General features: G+C 37.9%; 2 protein-coding genes across 4 annotated transcripts in view; both read left to right on the top strand.

Moving 5' to 3' along the window:
• LOC100242047 (methionine aminopeptidase 2B) overlaps positions 1–17,158 on the top strand; it is a 31,200-nt gene extending 14,042 nt beyond the window's left edge. For both annotated transcript variants that reach the window (XM_002270425.4, XM_059742985.1), the window contains exons 5-12: positions 7,269–7,368; positions 7,544–7,689; positions 7,783–7,874; positions 8,033–8,127; positions 8,559–8,655; positions 9,681–9,824; positions 9,942–10,159; positions 16,758–17,158. In XM_002270425.4, the coding sequence (XP_002270461.1) occupies positions 7,269–7,368; positions 7,544–7,689; positions 7,783–7,874; positions 8,033–8,127; positions 8,559–8,655; positions 9,681–9,824; positions 9,942–10,159; positions 16,758–16,868 (1,003 nt within the window). In that variant the 3' untranslated portion in view covers positions 16,869–17,158. The remainder of the gene's footprint in view (positions 1–7,268; positions 7,369–7,543; positions 7,690–7,782; positions 7,875–8,032; positions 8,128–8,558; positions 8,656–9,680; positions 9,825–9,941; positions 10,160–16,757) is intronic.
• A 2,809-nt stretch (positions 17,159–19,967) lies between these two features.
• Positions 19,968–21,716, top strand: part of LOC100254125 (uncharacterized) — a 37,268-nt gene continuing 35,519 nt past the window's right edge. For both annotated transcript variants that reach the window (XM_002269079.5, XM_010663241.3), the window contains exon 1: positions 19,968–20,423. In XM_002269079.5, coding sequence (XP_002269115.2) covers positions 20,077–20,423 — 347 coding nt within the window. In that variant the 5' untranslated portion in view covers positions 19,968–20,076. The remainder of the gene's footprint in view (positions 20,424–21,716) is intronic.

Here is a 21,716-nt window from a genome sequence, read left to right on the forward strand (position 1 = left end):
ATTACGTTAGTAACTGGACCCGTCAAAATTGGGAGGTTAAGGGGAAGATGACGATTGCTGTGTCAGGTAGGGGTATTATGATGTTTGATTTTGAGCTGGCTCAAGAGGCTGACCGTGTTTTGGCCAGAGGTAAAAGAAGCATTAAGGAAAATTGTCTTATCTTGGACAGATGGAACCTAGAGGTGGGGTGTTCCTGCAAGATCTCCAATGCCGTAGAGACATGGGTAAGGGTGGTCGGGCTCCCACTCCATTTTTGGAGTTTTGAGGTGTTCAAAAGAATTGGAGATGGGTGCAGAGGATTTATAGTAGTGGATGAAGGAACCAAATCCATGTCTGAGTTGCAATGGGCTAGGATTTTGGTGAAGCGTGCGGATTGGGAAGTCCCTAACTCTGCTCATATAGTTTTGGGGACGGGTTGCTTTTCTCTCCAACTGTGGTGGGAATCTGCACCTTGGTTCTCGCAGGTGGTGCCAACGGGAAGCTCCTCCGGGAAGGGCGGGCTAAGGGTAGGCGAAGAAGCTGCTGAGTCTTATCAGGTGGCTTGTTGCGAGAGTCAAAGGAAGAGGGTGGAGCAGTTGAGGTTGCAGGCGGAGGTACAAGACGTGGCGCTCGATGGAGGAAAACCACCCATGCCTTCTGATGAGGCCTTTGCAGAAGAGATTGTTGAGAGGAGATGGGTTGGTGGTCCAGCCGATCTAGTGGGAGGGGGTAAGGAGTCCTCTCCCATCAGTCTGGACGAATTTGGATGTGGGCTGGCAGGCCCTTGCAGTGGGCCTAGCTGTGGACCTTCAGCTTTAAGCTGTGGGGAGGCCCAAGACTTTTGTCTTGTAAGCCGGGTGGTTTTGGGCCGGGATCCAAGGCCCAGTCACCTAAAAGGCCCCTTAAGTAACAGAGAGGGGGTGTCGGGTGAGGCCTGTGGGCCTGTTCGAGCTGTCGCAATGGGAGAAGGGGCTTTTTATGGGAACGAGACCCCAATCTCTCCTCCTAGGGCTCGGGTTATGCAGTCGCCATCCAAAATCAAGGGTGGAAGTCGAGACGCAAGCAGAGAAGCCGACCCCCTCGTCGGGTTGTCGAGAGACTCGACGATGCTATGCTCCTCACAGTTGATGGATCGGGGGCACTTGACTAACGAAGCGCTTTGCGAAGAGGCTTCTAGGTATGTCGATCTTTGTTTTATTCCATTGGGGGGTTGGGATCTCTCTTCTTCTTCTCCTTCTTCTTTCGAACGGGTTACTTTGAATGAGGGGTCCTTCGGTGTTTTGGCGTCTGAGGTTAACGAAGAGGAGTAGACTCCGTTGAGCATCATTCTAGCTGACGGTAGCAATGGGGTGCTAGCCTCTAAGGGAGAGAAGCCAGTGATTAGAGAAGGTGCGGGAGGGGAGTTTGAGGGGTTGCTTTAGGACCTTGATGGATGCCGTTGGGACGACAGCTGCCTGGCGAGGTTTAGTAAATTCTTGGGCTTCTCCACGGAAGGTTTTCAAGGCGAAATCCTGAATTTGCTCCTAAGGACTAAGAGAAGAAGAGAGCAAAATCTGAAGAAGGGCTCGTCAGGGACCACTAAGTTTGATCGGGAGTTGAAAAAAGTTGAGTGGTCTATTAATTATAATGGGGTGAGAAAGGAGAATTCTTTGGCCAGAGAAGGTGGGGTTAGAATCTCGACAGTTAGATGAAGCTAAAGATTCTATCCTGGAATGTCAGAGGGGCTAATGACAGAAATAAAAGGAAGGTAATCAAGACCCTAATTAGGTCGCAAAAAGTGGATGTGGTGTGCTTGCAGGAGACCAAAATTCAAGAAATGTCCCAAGGGGTTATTCACAGTCTTGGTGTGGGAAGATTCTTAGGTTGGGGAGCTGTGAATGCAAGGGGGGCAGCTGGAGGGGTGGTGGTTTTCTGGGATAAGAGAGTGTTGGAGTTAGTAGGCCTGGAAGTGGGAATCTTCTCAATCTCGTGTCGGTTCAAGAACTGCGAGGATGGGTTTACGTGGTTCTTTACGGGGGTCTACGGACCTACTTTGAAAAGTTATAGAGAACCTTTTTGGGAAGAGTTAGGTGCCATTCGAGGACTGTGGTCTGATCCTTGGTGCATCGGTGGGGACTTCAATGTTATTAGATTTCCCAGTGAACGTAGTAGAGAAGGAAGATTGTCTGGTACTATGAGAAGGTTTTCGGAGGTGTTAGATGAGTTGGCTTTAAGAGATTTGCCTCTTCAGGGGGGTCCTTATACGTGGAGTGAAGGGCTGAATGGCCAATCCAGGTCAAGACTAGATCGCTTCTTGATTTCGGAGGATTGGGAAAATCATTTTAGTGGAGTGTCTCAGAGCACACTCCCAAGGCCTGTGTCTGACCACTTCCCAATCCTGTTAGATGGGGGTAGGGTGAGGAGAGGTCCAATTCCTTTTCGTTTTGAGAACATGTGGTTGAAGGAGGAGGGCTTTAAGGAGCTTCTTAAGGGCTGGTGGCAAGGTTTTAATTACAGTGGGTCTTATAGCTTTGTCCTCTAAGAAAAACTAAAGGCCTTAAAAGTTAAGCTGAAGAATTGGAATAAGGAAATCTTTGGTAAAGTGGGGGTGAACTTGAGGATGGCTTTGGACAAAGTTTCTTTTTGGGATGATCAGGAGAGGCAGAGAGCTTTAAACGAGTAGGAATTAAAGGCTAGAAAGGAGGCCAGGGCGGAGTTTAAAAAGTGGGCGATTATGGAGGAAATCTCGTGGAGGCAGAAATCAAAAGAAACATGGTTGAAGGAAGGCGATAAGAACACGGGTTTCTTTCATAAGATGGCAAATTCTAACAGTAGAAGGAATTGTTTGAAAAAATTAAAGTCAATGGTAACTGGCTCTCAGAAGATCAAGAAATTCAAAGGGGAGTGGTGAGGGCCTATCAGGACCTGTTATCGGATCCTGGTGGCTGGCACCCGAGTATGAGCAGTTTGGAGTTTGATAGAATTGGGAGTGAGGAGGCTGCCAGGCTGGAGGAGATGTTTTCTATGGAAGAGGTGTATTTGGCCCTCTCAGAGCTGAATGGGGACAAGGCTCCAGGCCCGGATGGATTTCCCATTGCTTTCTGGCAGTTTTGTTGGGATTTTGTCAAAGACAAAATAATGGGCTTCTTTAAGGATTTTTTTGAGAGGGGGAAATTTGTTAGAAGTCTAAACTCCACGTTCCTGGTTTTAGTCCCAAAGAAAGGCGGGGCTGATGATTTACGCGATTATAGACCCATCAGCTTGGTGGGAGGTCTGTACAAGATTCTCGCCAAGGTCTTAGCTAATAGATTGAAGAAGGTAGTGAGTAAGGTGGTGTCTCCTACCCAAAATGCCTTTGTTGAAGGAAGGCAAATCCTTGATGTTGCGTTAATTGCTAATGAGGCCATAGACTCGCTGCTGAAAGGGGATGAAACTGGTGTGTTATGCAAATTAGACCTAGAGAAGGCTTACGACCATATTAACTGGGATTTTTTGATGACAGTGATGCAAAAAATGGGTTTTGGGGAGAAATGGACTGGTTGGATAAGGTGGTGCATCTCCACTGCTTCCTTCTCAGTTTTGATTAACGGATCGCCTGCGGGTTTTTTCCAGAGCACTCGAGGGTTAAGGCAAAGGGACCCCATTTCCCCTTACTTGTTTGTTTTAGGAATGGAGGCCTTAAGCTGCCTCATTAACAGAGCAGTTAGGGGGGGCTTCCTGACCGGTTGCAGGTTAAGGGGTAGGGGTGGCAATGGGATTCAAGTGTCTCACTTGTTGTTCGCGGATGATACATTGGTTTTTTGTGAGGATTCCCAAGATCAAATGGCTGTTCTAAGCTGACTTTTAATGTGGTTTGAAGCCATCTCTGGTTTGAGCATCCATTTGAACAAGAGTGAAATTCTGCCGGTGGGAAGAGTTGAGAATGCTGAGGTTTTGGCTTTTGAACTGGGATGCAAAGTGGGTTCTCTTCCCTCCACTTATTTGGGGCTGCCTCTAGGTGCTCTTCACAAATTGGTGGCTGTGTGGGATGGTGTGGAAGAAAGGATGAGGAAGAGACTCGCTTTGTGGAAGAGGCAGTTCATTTCTAAGGGGGGGAGAGTCACTCTCATTTGGAGCACTTTGGCTAGCATGCCGATCTATCTTATGTCCTTGATGCGTATGCGGGTGGGGTGCGTTGGAGAAGAGGCCTCATCTTGTTAAGTGGGATGTGGTTCGTTCTCATAAAATGAAGGGTGGTTTGGGGATTAGAAATTTTTCTATCCTCAATAGGGCCCTGTTGTGTAAATGGAGCTGGCGCTTTGCGGCTGAAAGAGAGTCTTTTTGGAAGCTTATTATTAGTAAGAAGTATGGGGAAGAAGGAGGAGGGTGGATCTCTTGTGAGGTTAGGGAAGGCTATGGGGTGGGGTTGTGGAAGGAAATTAGTAAGGAAGGCGCTCTGATGTTTAAAAACGTTTCCTTCACTGTAGGGGATGGTAGAAGGGTGAAATTTTGGAAGGACATTTGGTGTGGAAACATTCCCCTTTGTGAGACTTTTCCTTCTTTGTTTGCCTTTGCGGTCTCTCAAGATGCGTGGGTAGAGGATTGTTGGGATTCTATGGGGGATGCGGGGGGATGGTATCCTTGTTTCTCTAGACCCTTTAATGATTGGGAGATGGAGGTGGTGGCGAGTCTCCTTTCGTTCCTTCAAGGAAAGAGGCTTATTGTTGGGATGGAGGATAGAGTGTGGTGGAATGCTTCTAAGAATGGGATTTTCTCTGTAAAATCCCTTTACAATACTCTTGATTCTAGTGGTGCAGTCCTGTTTCCTTGGAGAATCATTTGGAGCCCTTGTGTGCCTACAAAGGTGGGTTTTTTTTGCTTGGGAAGCTTCTTAGGGGAAGATGCTAACCCAAGATCAACTCAAAAGGAGGGGCTGGATTTTAGCAGGTGCTTCTTGTGTTGTGATGATGAGGAGACAATAAACCACATCCTTATTCATTGCCCCAAGGCGAGGGTGTTGTGGAATCTTGTGCTTTCGTTGTTTGGGGTTTATTGGGTCCTTCCGCTTACGGTTAGAGACACTCTCCTTGGTTGGTCTGCTTCCTTTGTGGACAAAAAGCGTGGAAAGACTTGGCGGGCAGCTCCCCTTTGTTTATTTTGGACGGTTTGGAAAGAAAGAAATAGGATAGTTTTTGATAATGAGGCTTTGTCGATCCAAAGATTGAAAAACTCCTTCATTTGTAATATTTTCTCTTGGTCTAAGTCTTGTTTAGATGGAGAACCCCGTTCCTTAATTAACTTTGTTGATTGGTTGGGTTCTAATTGAGGGTTGGTGAGTGTTTGCTTTCTTGTGTTTTTGTTGAGGGGTTTCTTGTGTATACTCCCTGTATGCTTTGGGTTGCCTTCTTGCTCCCTTCTTTTAATAAATTTTCTGTGTTTTTTCTATCAAAAAAAATATTAGGAGTTAATCTGCCAAACTTGCCTTATTACATGATGGGCTAGTTTAAGAGTTCTTACAAGGGAATTATTTGGGAATCTAGTGTGGCTGTGTGCTATTCTAGTCCTCTTTATTTGGGACTCTTGATTTCCATAAAAAAAATTAGCTAGGTAGAACGGAACAAAATCTGACGAAACAGATAAGACTAAAGAAAACGATTTTACTAAGGAAACTTCTAAAGAGGATGATACCCAAGCTTTCGCATCTAGAACAAAAGGGGTCAAATGAATATTGGAAAGTAAGGACGTTAATCTTTCAAGATTTACAATCTTTGCATCTGGTAGATTGCGATGAAAGGTAAGATCCCAAGACAAAGAGGTGTTATTACCCAAGATGGCTGAAATAGGACAGTTTTTAGTAGTGGTGACTCTAAAAAGACTTGGAAATTGTAAATAGAAAGGTTGGTCCCCCTACCACAAATCTTCCCAAAAAATGGATTCTAGACCGATCTCACCTACCACAAAGCGAGTGTGTGTAGAAAAAACTTAGAGCATATGTGCAATGGCCTTCCAAGAGTAACAATGTGACCATCTAACTAAATTGTTGTCATCCCATCCATTAGAATATGTCCCATAGGTACTCAATACAATCTAATGCCAGAGGATAGAACTATCCTTAGGAAACCTCCAAAGCCACTTCCCTAATAAAGCTTGGTTCCTCAGAGAAATTTTCCCAAACCCTAAACCACCAAATTCCTTAGGCCTACAGACTAAGTCCCACTGCACCAGATGATCCTTTTTACCTTCCCCACAATTTGACCAAAGAAAATCTCTTTGTAATTTCTCAATCCTCAAAGCTATTAAAGTTGGGATCTTGAAAATAGATGGGAAGTAGCTCGGCATATGCGACAAACAAGACTAAATTAGGGTGATTCTTCCACCAAAAGATAAGAAGGCTTTCTTCCGATCATCCAACCTCCTAGAGACGCTATCCAGCACGGGGTCCTAAAAGGAAATCAATTTTGGGTTTTCCCTCCCTAAAGGGAGACCCAAATACGGTAAAGGTCAATCAGAAACTGCACAATCAAGCAAAGAGGCCAACCTAGCCGTTTTGTCTTGGCTAATGTTGATTCCAAAGAGAGTGTTCTTATTTAGGTTAATCTTAAGCCCAAATAGACACCTAACACCAACAAAATTAGCTTAAGCAATTGCAACTCTTCCAGGGATGCTCTAGAAAAAAATATGGTGTCGTTCATGCATAGTATAGCTTTTCAATACTGCTGTTAGATGTTTTTCATTTTTCCTTTGAAAGGTTAGATAATATGATGGATATGGTTAGCTAAATATATATAAAAATTCAAGAACCAATTTTTATTGATTTTCCATGGCCCCTTCTATCTAGGGCCCATAGTTGTAACCCTATCAATAATAATAGAGGTAAGAATTAGAAGGAACTTTGAAATTCTGATTCATTTCTGTCAGAAATGACTAATTAATTATATTTTGATCATTAGCATGTTGGATCATTATTGATCCTAAGTTAGTTATCCTTTTGAGTTGCTTGTTAAACTGCTTTTGCAAAATATTATCCTTTGCTTTTGTGTCAAATACTTATGTTTGTGTACCAAGTAAACCTAACATTGATTGGGCTTGTCATTGATTTTTACTGCAGAAGTGCTTCTACTTGGTAATTGTCATTCCATTTGTTTCAAAATAACATTTATGGAATGGAATGTCAATTAAGGCACTTTTCCATGCATAGTTTATTCTACTTATTTGTATTCGTTTTCCTGAGTTAATTGACTGTAGGATTTGTGCCTGTTCACCCATTTGTTTTCTCTATTTCTGTTGAAATATCTGGAGCTTGATATTCAAAGTTGGTGATGATATGCCAGCAATCTCTGGAGGAGTACATCTGAAGAAAAGCGGGAGTTGGAGCGCCTTGAAAAACCAATTTATAATTCAGTTCGCCAAGCAGCAGAAGTCCATCGCCAGGTTGCAATTGGTTACCATATGTACATAATTGCTTCTGAAAGGAAATCAAATATCAATATGCTGCTCAGGATTAATATATATATATATATATATATATGTATGTATGTATGTATGTATGTGAAGAGCTTTTCTGCTTCTGGTCCCTGACTGGAATTGTTTGCTTTATTTTGGTTAGGTTCGGAAATACATCAAAAGTATTTTGAAGCCTGGAATGTTGATGACTGACCTATGTGAGACCTTGGAGAATACAGTTCGAAAGCTAATATCAGAGAATGGTCTGCAAGCAGGCATTGCGTTCCCTACTGGTTGCTCTTTAAACTGGTAAGTTTTTCTTTTTGGTGTTTGAGAATGCTCATCAGTTTTGATTTGCTTCATTTGGTTGCATCTGTACTGGGAGATCTCCTTAATGGCCAGGGTGGCTGCTCACTGGACTCCAAATTCTGGAGATAAGACTGTGCTTCAGTATGATGATGTAATGAAGTTGGATTTTGGAACTCATATTGATGGTAGCACCACTCATACTTCATCTGTCTTCTTGATTTCTCAACAAGTTTTACTTTTGCTTACTAGATTGTCAGTAGAGTTCCACTCTTGGATGTGTTACATCACCATAGTTTTGTTCCTCATTGTTGGCAGAGATGACTTATTACAGTTGTTTTTACAGGACATATAGTTGACTGTGCATTTACAGTGGCATTCAATCCTATGTTTGATCCACTGCTTGAGGCCTCACGTGAAGCTACCAATACTGGAATCAAGGTAGTGTATTATGGACCTATAATCATAACAAGATAGGCCATCTTAGCATATAAATGTGAGAGATGTTAAAATTTAATCCTGTATTCCTTTGATATTTTGGGTGTACTTCTGTATCCCTTCTATGTATTGGGTATCTTCTATGGAGTGAAATGTTATGCAATTAAGTGACATCATACTAGTTAGGTTAAGTGGTGCATAGGAATGTTTAAAAGATCAGGGAAAGTAGCCAATTTTTCACTGAAAAAAAATCAGAACTCGGCAGGCATGGAAAGGTAAAACAGAGAGAAAGAAGGTCCAACGGAAAATCACTGATTTTGTCAAAAAAATCGGAAAAAAATTGCTGACAATAGAATAAGTGGAGAGCAGCACATCACATCACTTTAAGAAACACATCAGAAAGTGGTATTTACACTTTCTTGTTTATCATGTAGGAATCTGGAATTGATGTGCGTCTTTGCGACGTTGGTGCTGCAATCCAAGAGGTCATGGAATCGTATGAAGTTGAAATTAATGGGAAAGTTTTCCAAGGTATGATGTTATATGAAATTTATAATTTTAGATTGTTAAACAAATTTTATTCAATTAAATTTTGATATGCAAATTTTTTTTTTTGCGGTGTGTATTTTAAGTGTGGTGGCATTACTTCAACCAAATATATGGAAGAATTGTTATTTTCCATGCTTTACTATATGGTTATTGATTCTTGGGCTCATGTACTAGTAAGCTAGTTTAGCTATTGTCCGCAATTGAGAGCATTTTTGGAAATTCAGGCAAATTTAGTGATTATATTTTGCTAATCCATTGCAATTCAAAGCACTGATGCAATTTGTCTAGGGTGCACTGATCTTAGAAAATAGAACATTAGCATTGATGCTTATGAATGGGATGTTTACTTACAAATCCTAAAACTGAATTTCCTTTTTCAATATGTGCTTTTCAAATTCCTTTGTATCTCAAAAGCACAAGTACAAAGAAAATGAAGGATGAACTGAGTTTGAGGAGCCTTTACATAGAGAGATTGAGAATCTCCAAAATGAGGGGGTGGTTTCGCTTTTTGTTATGATTTGTTATCCATATTTGACAAAAAACAACAGCATTCCACCCTACCTAATCAACAAGCTTTCTCAAGGAAGAAGACCTTTTTTGGGCTAAGAGGGAGATGTCAAATCAACTTATTGGCTCTATTTACACATCATACTGGTCTGAGGTTCAAACTGAATTTTAAGACAACAGTGTTTAACTAAGTTCCAACTAAAAATATTATAGTTTCAAAGACAAACTCTATTTCATTTCTATGGATCAAAATGCTGGTTTTTCTCTCATGATGAGCATAATGCCTGAAAACCATACTTCTGTGCCTTTTTCTTAGTTCAGTGTTGTATATGTTGTTAGGATGTTGAATTCCCTTTTCATGCCTTACACCTTTACTCCATGGGGTAATGTATGGGGACATTGGCTGTTGTTGCTGGGATGATGAATTCACCTTTTCTATCTATAATTTGTATTTAATATGTCTATGGCTAATGTATGCGGACTTTGGCTGTTATTGACAGTTAAAAGTATCCGGAACTTGAATGGACATAGTATTGGGAGTTATCAGATCCATGCTGGAAAGTCTGTTCCTATCGTTAAAGGAGGGGAGCAGACAAAAATGGAAGAAGGCGAATTTTTTGCAATTGAAACTTTTGCATCAACAGGTGCATCTTTTTTTTTTTTTTTTTTTTTGCATTGGTAGGGAAAGATATTTATTTCAAAAGAGACAGCAATGAATGCATAGCCTACTCAACAATGTCATTTTTCACTTTTATGTGCAGGAAAAGGCTATGTGAGAGAAGATTTAGAGTGCAGCCACTACATGAAAAATTTTGAAGTTGGGCACATTCCTTTGCGTTTGCCTAGAGCAAAGCAACTGCTAGCAACAATCAACAAGAACTTCTCCACATTGGCTTTCTGCAGACGATATTTAGACCGCCTAGGGGAGACTAAATATCTGATGGCGTTAAAGAATTTGTGTGATTCTGGTATTGTTCAGGTATGTTTTAAAAATGGTTTTATTTAGCATATTTTTAGGCATGTATTAACCGTTGTTATTGTGCAGCTCTAAGTGTGATTCTACTGTGTCTTCCTTCTTTCCCTATTCTGTACCACATTTTAATGTATTCTGAATCTGAATCAATCATATTCTAGCATAGGGTGCCTCAGTACTTCCAATTGCTGAATTTTCCCATCCTAGAGATAGGATATCATGTGCATTCAGATGTTTAAAAAAATTGTGTGCGCGCGCGCGTGTATACAACAAACTAATCTTACCATTCTTTTAGCGTACTTGTGCTATCTCATTTACCAAATGGAATGTCTGATTGGAAAGATTCTGTATTTCTTTCCAAATCCATTGAACCTCTTGTTCAGCCAGCTTCTCCATCTGATCATGTTTTTATGATACCATGCCTGATATATATATATATATATATATATATATATATATAGATATAGATATGTAATTAGTTCTTCCAATCATTAAAGTATAAAAATCTTTATTTAGAGTGTTAAAAAGTATGATAGACATTGTGAATCCAAATCTTACACGTTTAAGCTTTTAAGAAAATTGGTAGTTGTACATAGTATTATAGCTTTGTTTGGTGAGAGGTCATGTATTCGAGTCTCACTGCATATTTATTTCTCCAATTTATTGTATAAGCCCAAAGGAGGTTAATTGTGGTTGTTTGCCTACAAACCAATGTACCTCTCCACATGTGAGTATGAGGATTGCACATGAGGGAGGGTGTTAAAAGAGCATGATATGCATTGTGAACCCAAATTCTAAAAGCTTAAGCTTTTAGGAAAATTGATTATTCAACGAAGAGAAAAATAGTTAGTTTAATTAATTGACAATTTTTAAGAAATAAACAGATCTAATAAAGATCAAGGGCAAAGAAGGATATGAAATCATTAAAAGAAAAAACCACATTAAAGGACACCCAAATGATTTTAAAAACTAAGTGAGTGAAAGTAAAGAAAAATATAGGTGGCAGAATCGGGGAGTAAAAAAATCCTCTATGAAAATCTCAAGGGACCCAAACCCCTTTGAGCCAATCCATCAGCCACCTAGTTGGATGGTCTAAGCCCCAAGAAAGAGATGAGCCCCAAACCTCTTGCCTAGGACTGTATCCTTGTTCACCATTAGGAGAGCTTGCAAAGACCACCCCTTCTCGAAGAAACCCAATAAATAACCAACACCAAAATTACCTTCCACCGAAAGGTTTCTAATCATGGGAGATGCTTTTTTCTTTGTTCGGGGTGTCTTGGGTGCTTCCTTTGTCAGTCAAAGAGACTTTACTAGGTTGTCATGGTTCCTTTATGGGCAAAAAGTGCAAGAAGGTCTGGAGAGCAGCTCCCTTAACACATCTTTTGGGCGGTGTGGAAGACAAGGAATAGAATGATCTTCAATGATGACATGCTTACGATACAGAGACTAAAAAGTTGTTTATAAATGATTATCCTCTAACTTTAGTTAATTTTGTTGATTGGTTGGGCTCTTGTTGAGGTTTTTTTAGCCCCTTCTGTTTGGTTGTTCTTTTTCCTCTTTTTGCCATTTCGGTGATGGGTGTATGGGTATTGTATACCTTGAGTTGCTCTTTTGACGACTCTTCTTAATATATCTTTCTCTTTATTAAAAAAAAAAAAATAGATGTCATTCTACTGAAAATAATGAGGCAAAGCAAGAAGAAAATAATTTCTAGTTAAACAACCTCCACATAAATCACTCTTTCACCTCTGGGAGGTTGCCCACTGAAAACCTACTAGGGGAAGAAGGCATATCATCTATTAAGAGAAAACAAACCAATGAAGAAGCAAATGGTCAACCAATTCTTCATCGGTCTTACATTAAAAACATTTGTTAGGGTTGCTAGCCATGTGCACTCTATGTGATTGATGCATGGAATTAATATGTACTTTCTTAGGGGTCACCCACCATGTGAATGCTTTTTAACCCTAGGGAGCTTTTGTTTTCCAAATAAATTTAGTTAGAAGGAAAGTTGTTGAATTTGCATATAAATCTAGAAGAAAGCATACCTTCTCTTCCATCCAAGGTCCAACATCAAGAGGATCCAAAATAATTAGAGAGATTAATAAATTGGAGAAGGGAAATGAAGTGATCTCTATGACTAAAATTTCTTTGAAAAATTGAAATTAAAGTGAAAAATGAATTATCATGACCCAAGAAGTTTTTGTCTTGTGTGGAATTAAATACATCCTATTTACTTTGATTATTTCTTTAAATTAATCATAGCTAAGAATGTATGGAAGGAAACCAACCTTGGTCGTGTCTCATTTGTTGTTTGCCAATGACACCCTAGTTTTTTACAAGGCCACACAAAATTTAACCTTGAGAAAAATGAATGGATCATAATAGGGATGGTAACTAATGTGGAGGATTTTGATCTACAATTGGGATGCAAGCCTAGGGAGCTTCCAAGTACATTAGGCTTCCCTTAAGGCCTCCATTTGAAGTAGAATCAATTTGGGGAAGTGTGAAAGAAGGATATTGTAGAAGACTATCGTTGTGGAAAAGGCAATATGTTTTGAAGGGGAGAGGCTTTCCCTAATTTGAAGCATCTTGTCTAGTTTCCCTATTTATTTTATGTACCTGTTTAGCAATTCTCAAAACAGTAAGATTGGGGCTTGAGAAAATTCTGAGAGATTTCCCTTAGGGAAGCGGGGGGTTTAGAGAAAAAGATGCATTCAGTGAAATAATTGATTGTTTTTAGGGAGAATAAATAAATAAATAAATAAGGAGCCTAGGAATTAGATGCCTTTCCTCACCTAATACGGCTCTCTTGGGAAAATGGTATTGGAGATGTGCTTTAGAAGAAGCCTTTTGGAAAGAGATCATTCAAGGAAAGTATGGAGAGGATGAGGGGGGTTTGATATTCTTACAAAGTGAGGGAAGGTTATGGGAATGGGATATGAAAAAACATCATAAATGGATGAGACCTAGTAGACAATAGAGTATCCTTTGATGTGGGAAATGGGAGGGTGTAGTTTTGGAAGGACAAATGGTGTGGGGATGAACCCTTATATGTGTCTTTCCCCTCCTTGTATGCCTTTGCATTGTCAAAAGAGGCTTGGGTAGCGGATGTTTGGAATGGTTTGGGTGAGGGAGGCCACTAGAATCCTCATTTTGCTAAACACTTGAATGATTGGGAGCTAGATAATGTAAAGGCTTTTTTTCTCAAGGTTGCAAGGAAGGTCTATAAAGAGGGAAGAAAATGATAGGGTGGTATGGATGGATTCTAGGAATGAGATCTTCTATGTCAAATATTTATACATATTCCATTCTAGATCTAGGACATGCTATCTTTTCCTAATGACTATTTTTTGGAGTTCATGAGTTTCATCAAAAACAATCTTTTTTGCATGTGAGTATAGTTGGGGTAAGATGTTAACTTGGGATTAGCTTCAAAAGCGGATGGCTTTACGGGCTTGGGTTTGCTCGTCTTGGGGAGTAGGTCTCTCACCCCATCTCCTTCTCCTTCTTCTTCTTCTTCTTCACCCAAAGACGGGGGTGTTTGTTAGCAAGAGATATTATCCAATGGAGGGAGCAAAATGAGGAGTTTCAAGTTGAAAGAAAGGATGAGTGTGGTAGGCCTTTGCTTGTCTTCTGGTGCAAGTTTGGTTCTAGTTTTACCACAGACTCCTTCCATTGCCATGAGTGTGGACCCAATCGGGTTCAATGAAGACGTGGGTGGGAAGGATATGGAGTTAGGGGGAGAATTTTGCTGATTCTTACAAGAACTTCGTCTCCTTTAGTGAGCACTTAGGTTTGCCTATGGAAGGCTTTGAGAAAGAAGTTGGCTCCCTTTTGAGAAAGTTGGAAGCCCAAAAGGGTCAAAGAGTGGTGGGGTCGAAAGGTAAGAGGAGGCCTTCCCCTACTTCTCAGTTTGAAAGGGAACTTTGAAAAGTTCGATTGCTCAACTAATTACAACCTCTTAAGCGACAAAGGAAGACAAAGTAGGAAGTTTAGGTTGGATGTGGTTTTTGAGTGCCCACGATAGGGCCTTGGGTGGGGATGGGAGGTAGAGAGGAAAAGGTGGTTTGCAGTCTCTTCCTTGTGCATTAGGCTTTCACAATGGGTGGATTCTTCGTTTTTCTTGGAATTGTGGGTTTGGGAATTAAGCAACGACTTGGTTTTGTTAGTCTTGTACTCCTTAGTTTGTTAGGGCTTGGTTTTGTTGGTTTGGGAGCACTTTGGCTTGGGTTGTGATTGGTTGTTTTCTCCTTTCGCCTACTTTTTGGAGCTTTGTATACTCCTGTGTAGTTGGTGCACCTTTCTTTGCGTGTTTAATCTATTTGCTTATTTACCTATCAAAAAAATAAAAAATTGCCAAACAAATGTCTCATTTGCAAAAGCAAAGAGAAATCAATAAATCACATCCTTCTATACTATGTCAAAGTAAGGGCACTATGACAGCTTTTGTTCTCTTTGTTCGACATTGCGTATGTCCTTCCTTCTATAGTCAAAGAGAGACTTTTAAGTTGGTAAGTCTCTTTTGTGTGAAGAATATATAGAAAAGTTTGGAGAAATGTTCCACTACTCATTTTTTAGACAATTTGGAAGGAAGTGAACCAAAAAGTGTTCAAAAATAAGGAGAAGCCAATTTAAGCGCTAAAGTGTTCTTTCCTTAGGAATCTATTGTTATGGGTGAACATGTACATTGAAAAGGCTTAATTTGTAGATTAGGTGGGATCTAGTTGAAGGAAGGAATAGTTATTAAGTGTTCTCTCTCTTTCTTGCAATGTCTTTTGGTACCCATTGTATATGTCTGATGTAACTTACTATATAACTTCTTATATATATATATATATAATATTTCCTTGCTTCTACTTATTAGGGGTGGAAAATTGAAGATATTTAAAATGATACCAGGCCATGCCATATCATAAACTTCATTTTTCAGTTACAACATAATTACCTAGATTAGGGTTGAGCAATCAGCCTATATAGGACTGCAACTTAGGCAGGTTGGGTAGGTTAAAAGGCTAATCCGTGTCAAACTTGTCTCTTAATATTACAACATCTTCAACCTACTTAAGTTGATGTTGAACAGTCCGACCAAGTAATCAAATTCAATTTTATGTACACTTTTGTGAATTGGGCTAGGGGGTATATAGAGGGCGAGACAACATCTATGTTAGATTTTGTAGATTAGTTGAGCTTAAAGTAAGGAGAGTGATTTTTTGTGATTTAACCTTTTCGCTTATACTAGGTGTTTTTTGTATACTTCGTATGTACTATGCTACTCCTCTTAGGGGGTTTTAATATATGTTTTCTTTTGTCTATCAATATATTTATAAACCTAACTTGAGAGCGGGTCAAGAATTCCCCATCCATGCCAAGACCATGGACAACTCAAGTTACTATGTGTTACCAATTTTTTTAGTAGGTAACCCTTACACTTATCATTTTTCTCTCTCCCTTGTACAAAAAGCTTGTCTCGTAAGCTAAATATTTCCATCTTAAAATCCATACATAGATAAGTTGAGAATAGTCTTCCAACATAAGTGACAACCCTAAACTCAAATTTCATCATTCGAAGATATTTTAACAATTCAACAAAAGTGATAAATCCAATCCCTACCAGTCTATATTTTTTATATTTTACATAAAATAATTAACAATATAATTAAATGAATAAGAATAAATAAATAATAACATGCACAATGGATTGCCCTCACCTTAAACTCATGCCAACCCAAGTATTTTTTTACAGATTCAAACCTGACATTAACCCATTCAAACCCCATCCATCCTAACCCAAACCCCAGATTCTAACTTGTAACCCTAACCCATACCATGCCAACAAGATAGCTCCAACCACATGAGTCCCGTTTGGCAGTCTGCATTGTCCTCACCCCTACCACACCCCATAAAAATGGTGAGACCAAACTACAACGGTAACTAATCATATGGTCAAATTACTTGGTTTCAACTTTGCTATGCTACATAGACCTAGAAAAGCTTACATGGTGTTTTAAACAGACTTGCTTCTATTTTTGAAAACCTCTACATGGTGAAAACTTTCATGCATATACTACATTTACCTGTGGTTTTTAAAATTTTTAAAAAATGATATAAGTACTAAATTATTTTTACTTTCTGAAATTTTAAAAATTTTGATAGAAGTTTTTAAGAACATAAGCATGTCCCTGCTTTTTGTATAGGAGTTCCTACACTTTGTAAAGGTTAATACTATTTTCTATTTTTGAAAAACAAAAAACAGAAAGCATAACGCCACCTTAGGTTTTTTTTCTTTGTTTCTTCTCCAAGATAATGGAGATCAAAATGTTTAACATAAAAGCATGCCCACATTTAGGTGTACAAAAAGTAAAACAAAATTCTCTCCAATTAGAAGAGGCCTATGATAATGAACTAAAATAGCAGGTGGGACCCCAACAAAATCTTGTTTCTAAAAGGACCATAATACGTAGACAGTTGACAGTTCATTTAATCTAATAATTTCTATGCTTTAAATGGAATTTTTTTCTGGGTGTGCTGCTGTGCTTTATGAATTTCCCCTCACACCGTTATTGCTACTCATGGAGAATTTCATCCAATTATTTTTTTGCAGCCTTATCCTCCTCTCTGTGATGTTAAAGGAAGCTATGTATCTCAGTTTGAGCATACCATTTTACTTCGGCCAACCTGCAAGGAGGTCATATCCAGAGGAGATGACTACTGAAAATGGAAGGGAATCAAATACTGTCTTGTTAATACCTGCATTGTAAACATACATCATCTATTTGGAACACAAAATGCTCACTTCAATCCTGAGTTATCTATGTTTTCTTAGCTTTGGTTTTGATGAATGCAACGATGTATTGATCAAGATTATTATCCTTCTGGTCTTGCCCTCTTGGTGATATTTTGTTTATGCTGTTGAGGCCAGGATACATGTGTTTGACCCAAAAACCGAAAAATTGCCTAGAAAAGAAAGGGAATATAAAATTTGGATCGTTTTTGTTGTTTCTATTTTTTTTTCCCTTTTAAATTTTATGAATGGTGATGAATTACATTTTTATAATTAATCTACCTTAAGTCAGGTTTTAAGTAATAAATGGAATTGGAAACTGGTCCCAGGTGTAGGATTCAAGGCAGTTCTGATCAAATGATGGTGAATTGGGTGTTTCCCATTTCTTTCCTCATAGCCATTAGCCAACTTGATGCATTCCTATGGAGGAACAAAATCAGTAAAACTCTGCGATAGGGTTTTGTAGAAATAAGTTACAGATGGATGCAATTCAAGAGAAAACCTATATTCTTGCCCTATGTTTAAATTTGAATTAAATCATTTAAAATCCCATCCTAGTAGCCTATCATTGCTTGATGGAAAGTGAGGTTGTCCTGTTCTTCTCTTTCTTTTTATTGTCAAATGCGCTTTATCCTCTTAACCTTTATCCTCTTAACCTATGACAGTTTTTATACTTTGTCTTGTTGCATTCAAAATCTAACAATTTGCCCCTGAAGTTTGTTATTGGGCAACATTTTGCCAAAGTTATTCAATAATAATATTGTTAGGATTTTATCTATAACAACCGAAAGTAATCCTCCCTTTAGGGTGAGGGTTCTACTCTTTAAGACTTCCAATATAAGCCTCCAAGCATTACAAATTGGATTATGATTCTAATCAACCATTTTTAACTTATGCCTCTAAACACCACTTGAATTATAGATTCAAGCACTTTGTACAATCACCTCAAAAGATGTCTCACTCTTAAAATATCCAAGTGAAATCCCATAATTAGCAAATACTAAATGATACTTTACACTTAGATTTTCCCTCAAGTGATATTCTACACTTGAGATTACCTTTATAGGTTTATAAGAAACGATAAGAAATATCTTCACAAATTTAAAATTCAAATGATATAAGATAAATTAAAATTGAGGTGAACTAATGGATATGCTAATTTGAAAACAAAGTGCCTTCAAAACACTCCTCTAAAGCTTAAATAATATTTACAAAAGATTTAGAACTCTAGCACAACAAAATAAAGAAGTTTAAAACCTTTAAATAAGATTTGGAAGTCAAACTAATTATTAAGCAAGTTTATGGTCAACCAATTGAGCAATCGACTTGATCGATTCACTAGCCATTGAGCATTTAATGTTTTGATAAGTGACTATTAGAGGTTAAAACATCAATCAACCCTCGACCAATTGAGGCATTACCTCAACTAGCTAAACATATGCTCCTAAAAGTGAGGAATGCACAAAATGCCCCTCGACCAGTCAAAGCTCAATCCACTTATTGGTTCCTCACACCTTTAACCAATTGCGTTATAAAGTGCTTAAACAACTTGATTTGAAGTGTCCAACAACTTATGTTTAATTTCTTAAAACTTTTTAGGATAAATTTTAAAAACATTTGGCTCAAGGTTTTGATTCAAAACAAGAAATTATTCAAATTTAAAATAACTTCAAACAATTTAGCACTTTGAATGATTTTTGGTGCAAAAATAAAAATAAAATGCATGATCTTAATATACCAACAACCTCATAAAAAGATTCTATAGAAATGAGTTTTGAAAGTTTTTTACTTTGAGGTCTTCTCCTTAATTTTGATTTTCCTTTGGCTTTATTTATTTTTACTATTGTCATTTTGAAAACCTTCTTACCCGAATACATTTAATATAAAATATTTGTTTCACACTTGGTTTTGTTATTATCAAAACTGAACTTAACTAAACTTTGATTTTACAAAAATATTTGTCTTTCAAACTTGTTAAAAAGTCAATAAACAACAAAGAAATAAGACTAAAATACAAATAAAATACCTATTATCCAAATTCAAGATTGTCACACTTCACAATTATATGTAAAAATCATGAATGGCAATATAAACATCTCTTTAAAATCAAAAGCCAAAATTAATGGTTGTCATGTTTTGAAAGTGTTTGAGAAATTTCACTTCAAACTTGTCAATACTAAATTGGTTCCGCTTAAATTCAAACCAATGTTTGAATCAAATGCAAAAAGAGCAATCCCTTTTTATGATTTTATAAAGGGTTTGTAATTGAGGTAAAATATTGCTCACAAGTTTTGAGGAAAAGCGTTGGATTTTGAATATGAAGGTGCAAATTATAGAAACACATTAAGTGAATTTAACCCTATTTTTAGGAGAAAACAAAATGATAATATTCGTAAGAATCAATGAAAATTTATTCAATATTAGTATAAGGTTATTTGGACCTCAATATTTGTCACACATAAATACAATACAACTTATTTAACTTGTATGAATTACACAAATAATATGTTAGTAGGATTTTAACTTGTTAAAACATAATTTTAATCCATCGAACTTATTTTAAAATTTAAATTCACAAACACATTGTTGCAAACTGTCTTATAGTTTTAATTTTTAAAATTTTTAATTAATTTAATTATAATATGTTTATAACATAAAAAGTAATTTGTAGTTTTAATTTTACTCTAATTCACATATTTATTTAGTATGTTAACTATAAAATATTTAAAGCTTTATAATGAAATATATAAAACTTTATTTAATTATTTTATTTTATTTAATTATATGATATTTATAATTTTATTTTAATTTTTTTATAATTTTTAAATATATAAATTTAATAAATATCGGATTATACCTAATAAACCCTTGGGTCATTTGATTAGAAGGATAATTGGAAACCAATTTTAGATATTTAACCCTCAATTTTTTTTTTTTATCACATTTTGATAAAAAAGTTTTTTTTTAATATTTATATTAAAAATGGGTTCACGAGGATTATTTCGTCCTTTTAACCGATTAATTCTAAACCGTTTCCTTCGGTCGTTACTGTTGAGCGCTTGCTCACCTTATCCGTCAGGGATTGTAAGCAAGCGTTTGGAGTAGTGACGAGGGAAATCACCTGGTTCAGTTGGTAGTGATGTTATCTTGGCAAATTCGCACCAGCTTTAGTGCTCTGTCCTCACCTACTTATACCTTTTCTTCTTCCCGCCATGCCGTCAATCTTAAAGCCCCCACTTGCTCCATACGAGTCCAGAAAATCCCCGTCAAGAATTTACAATTTCCATCGCCGGTGGAGGCCACGAAGCTCAACAATCTTGAACATGGCGTTCCAGATGATGGAGGTGGAAAAGGGGATAAAGCGCTATCGGGAATTCAAGTGCCGAGGCAGAAATACATACCCATTTCCAAGTCGGACCTGTTGGACGCCATAGTACTAAAGTTCGACTCACAGCAAGATGTCGATCACTTTCTTCTTCTGTCCTCGTAAGTGCGCTTGATTTCTGTATCCTTCCTGCTCTATCTCAGTCGGGTAAGAAAGAAGGAAGGAAATTTTTTTAGAATTTTGATTGGTATTTTGTCCTGGTCGTTTCCAATTTGCCAAGCATCATCTGTTCCCACAACGAACAGAAAGAATGAAAATATCCCTGCCATTTTAAATTGATTTATTGAAAAAGGGTTTGATTTCCAGTATCTCATTCGTATATCCCATTCTATGCACAGAAATCCCAGTGCATTAGGGAATAGGAATCACAGGGGAAAGAAAATAAGTAGCAGAGAGGTTGAAGAGATTCTCTTCTCCTTGTTTGTTTTCTGAAAGAAAAAGAGTCCTAAGAAAGGCAAGAAATTTCTCCTTTTCTAGTTATCCTGATGTTAGTGGTAGCATAATCCAATTCTCTCTATTTTTAAGAGGGAACCTAAAACAAGTACATGGATTTTTCTTATTTATCTTCATTCTTTTCATGGGAAAACAGAAAACATATTAGAAAGGGCCTAATGAAAATGGGGCGCATCCTGTTTGCGTGAGGGTATACAAGAGACATTGAAGGAAAGGAGAACTAAACCACCGAGTGAAATTCTCAATTTAGACTATCAATAAAATTCAAGAATGTATAATTTTCATACCATAAACGTTCCAACCCAATCTGGATTACCCATGACAGTTCAAAAATTATCCATCTAGTCCTCTCACAGTCTGTTCACCAACCCCTACCCTTTCCCAATAAGGAGATCTAATATCTTTGCTATATCACCGCCCATGCAATAAATAGTATGAATGAGCTCCATAAATTGTTCACTTCCCAATTATAAGAATGCCTTTGGAAATGAAGTGATCCATATCCTCCTCATCGCAATTCCAATAAATATGTAACCTTTTTGGAAAAGGCTAGACCAAAAAGCATAGAGGCCTCTTTCTAAGAGCATTTTCCCACTAAAGTGTCAAACCAAAACTTGGTCATTATTCCATTCCTCACCAAGAAAGCAGTTCTAAGGCTTAACTCTTACCAACCCCTTCTAATATTTGTTGGCAAGCAGGTTTTTGGATCCATTGGTTAATAGAATCTCACGGAGATTGGATGGGTAGAAAAGAGCCTTTCTATCATTGGGGGGAAGAATAATTCCAATTCAGTCATGCTTGTCTTACATCCTTAAATTCAAGATTCCAAGATCAGTAGCTTCAAAGATTAAGAAATTGGAAAGAATTTTTCTTTGGTCGGGGGTTCTCGAGGGTAAAAAAGATCATCTTATCAATTGAGACATAGTATGTAGGCCAAAGGA

The sequence above is a fragment of the Vitis vinifera genome, chromosome 15, assembly GCF_030704535.1.
Source record: "Vitis vinifera cultivar Pinot Noir 40024 chromosome 15, ASM3070453v1".
Lineage (NCBI taxonomy): Eukaryota > Viridiplantae > Streptophyta > Magnoliopsida > Vitales > Vitaceae > Vitis > Vitis vinifera.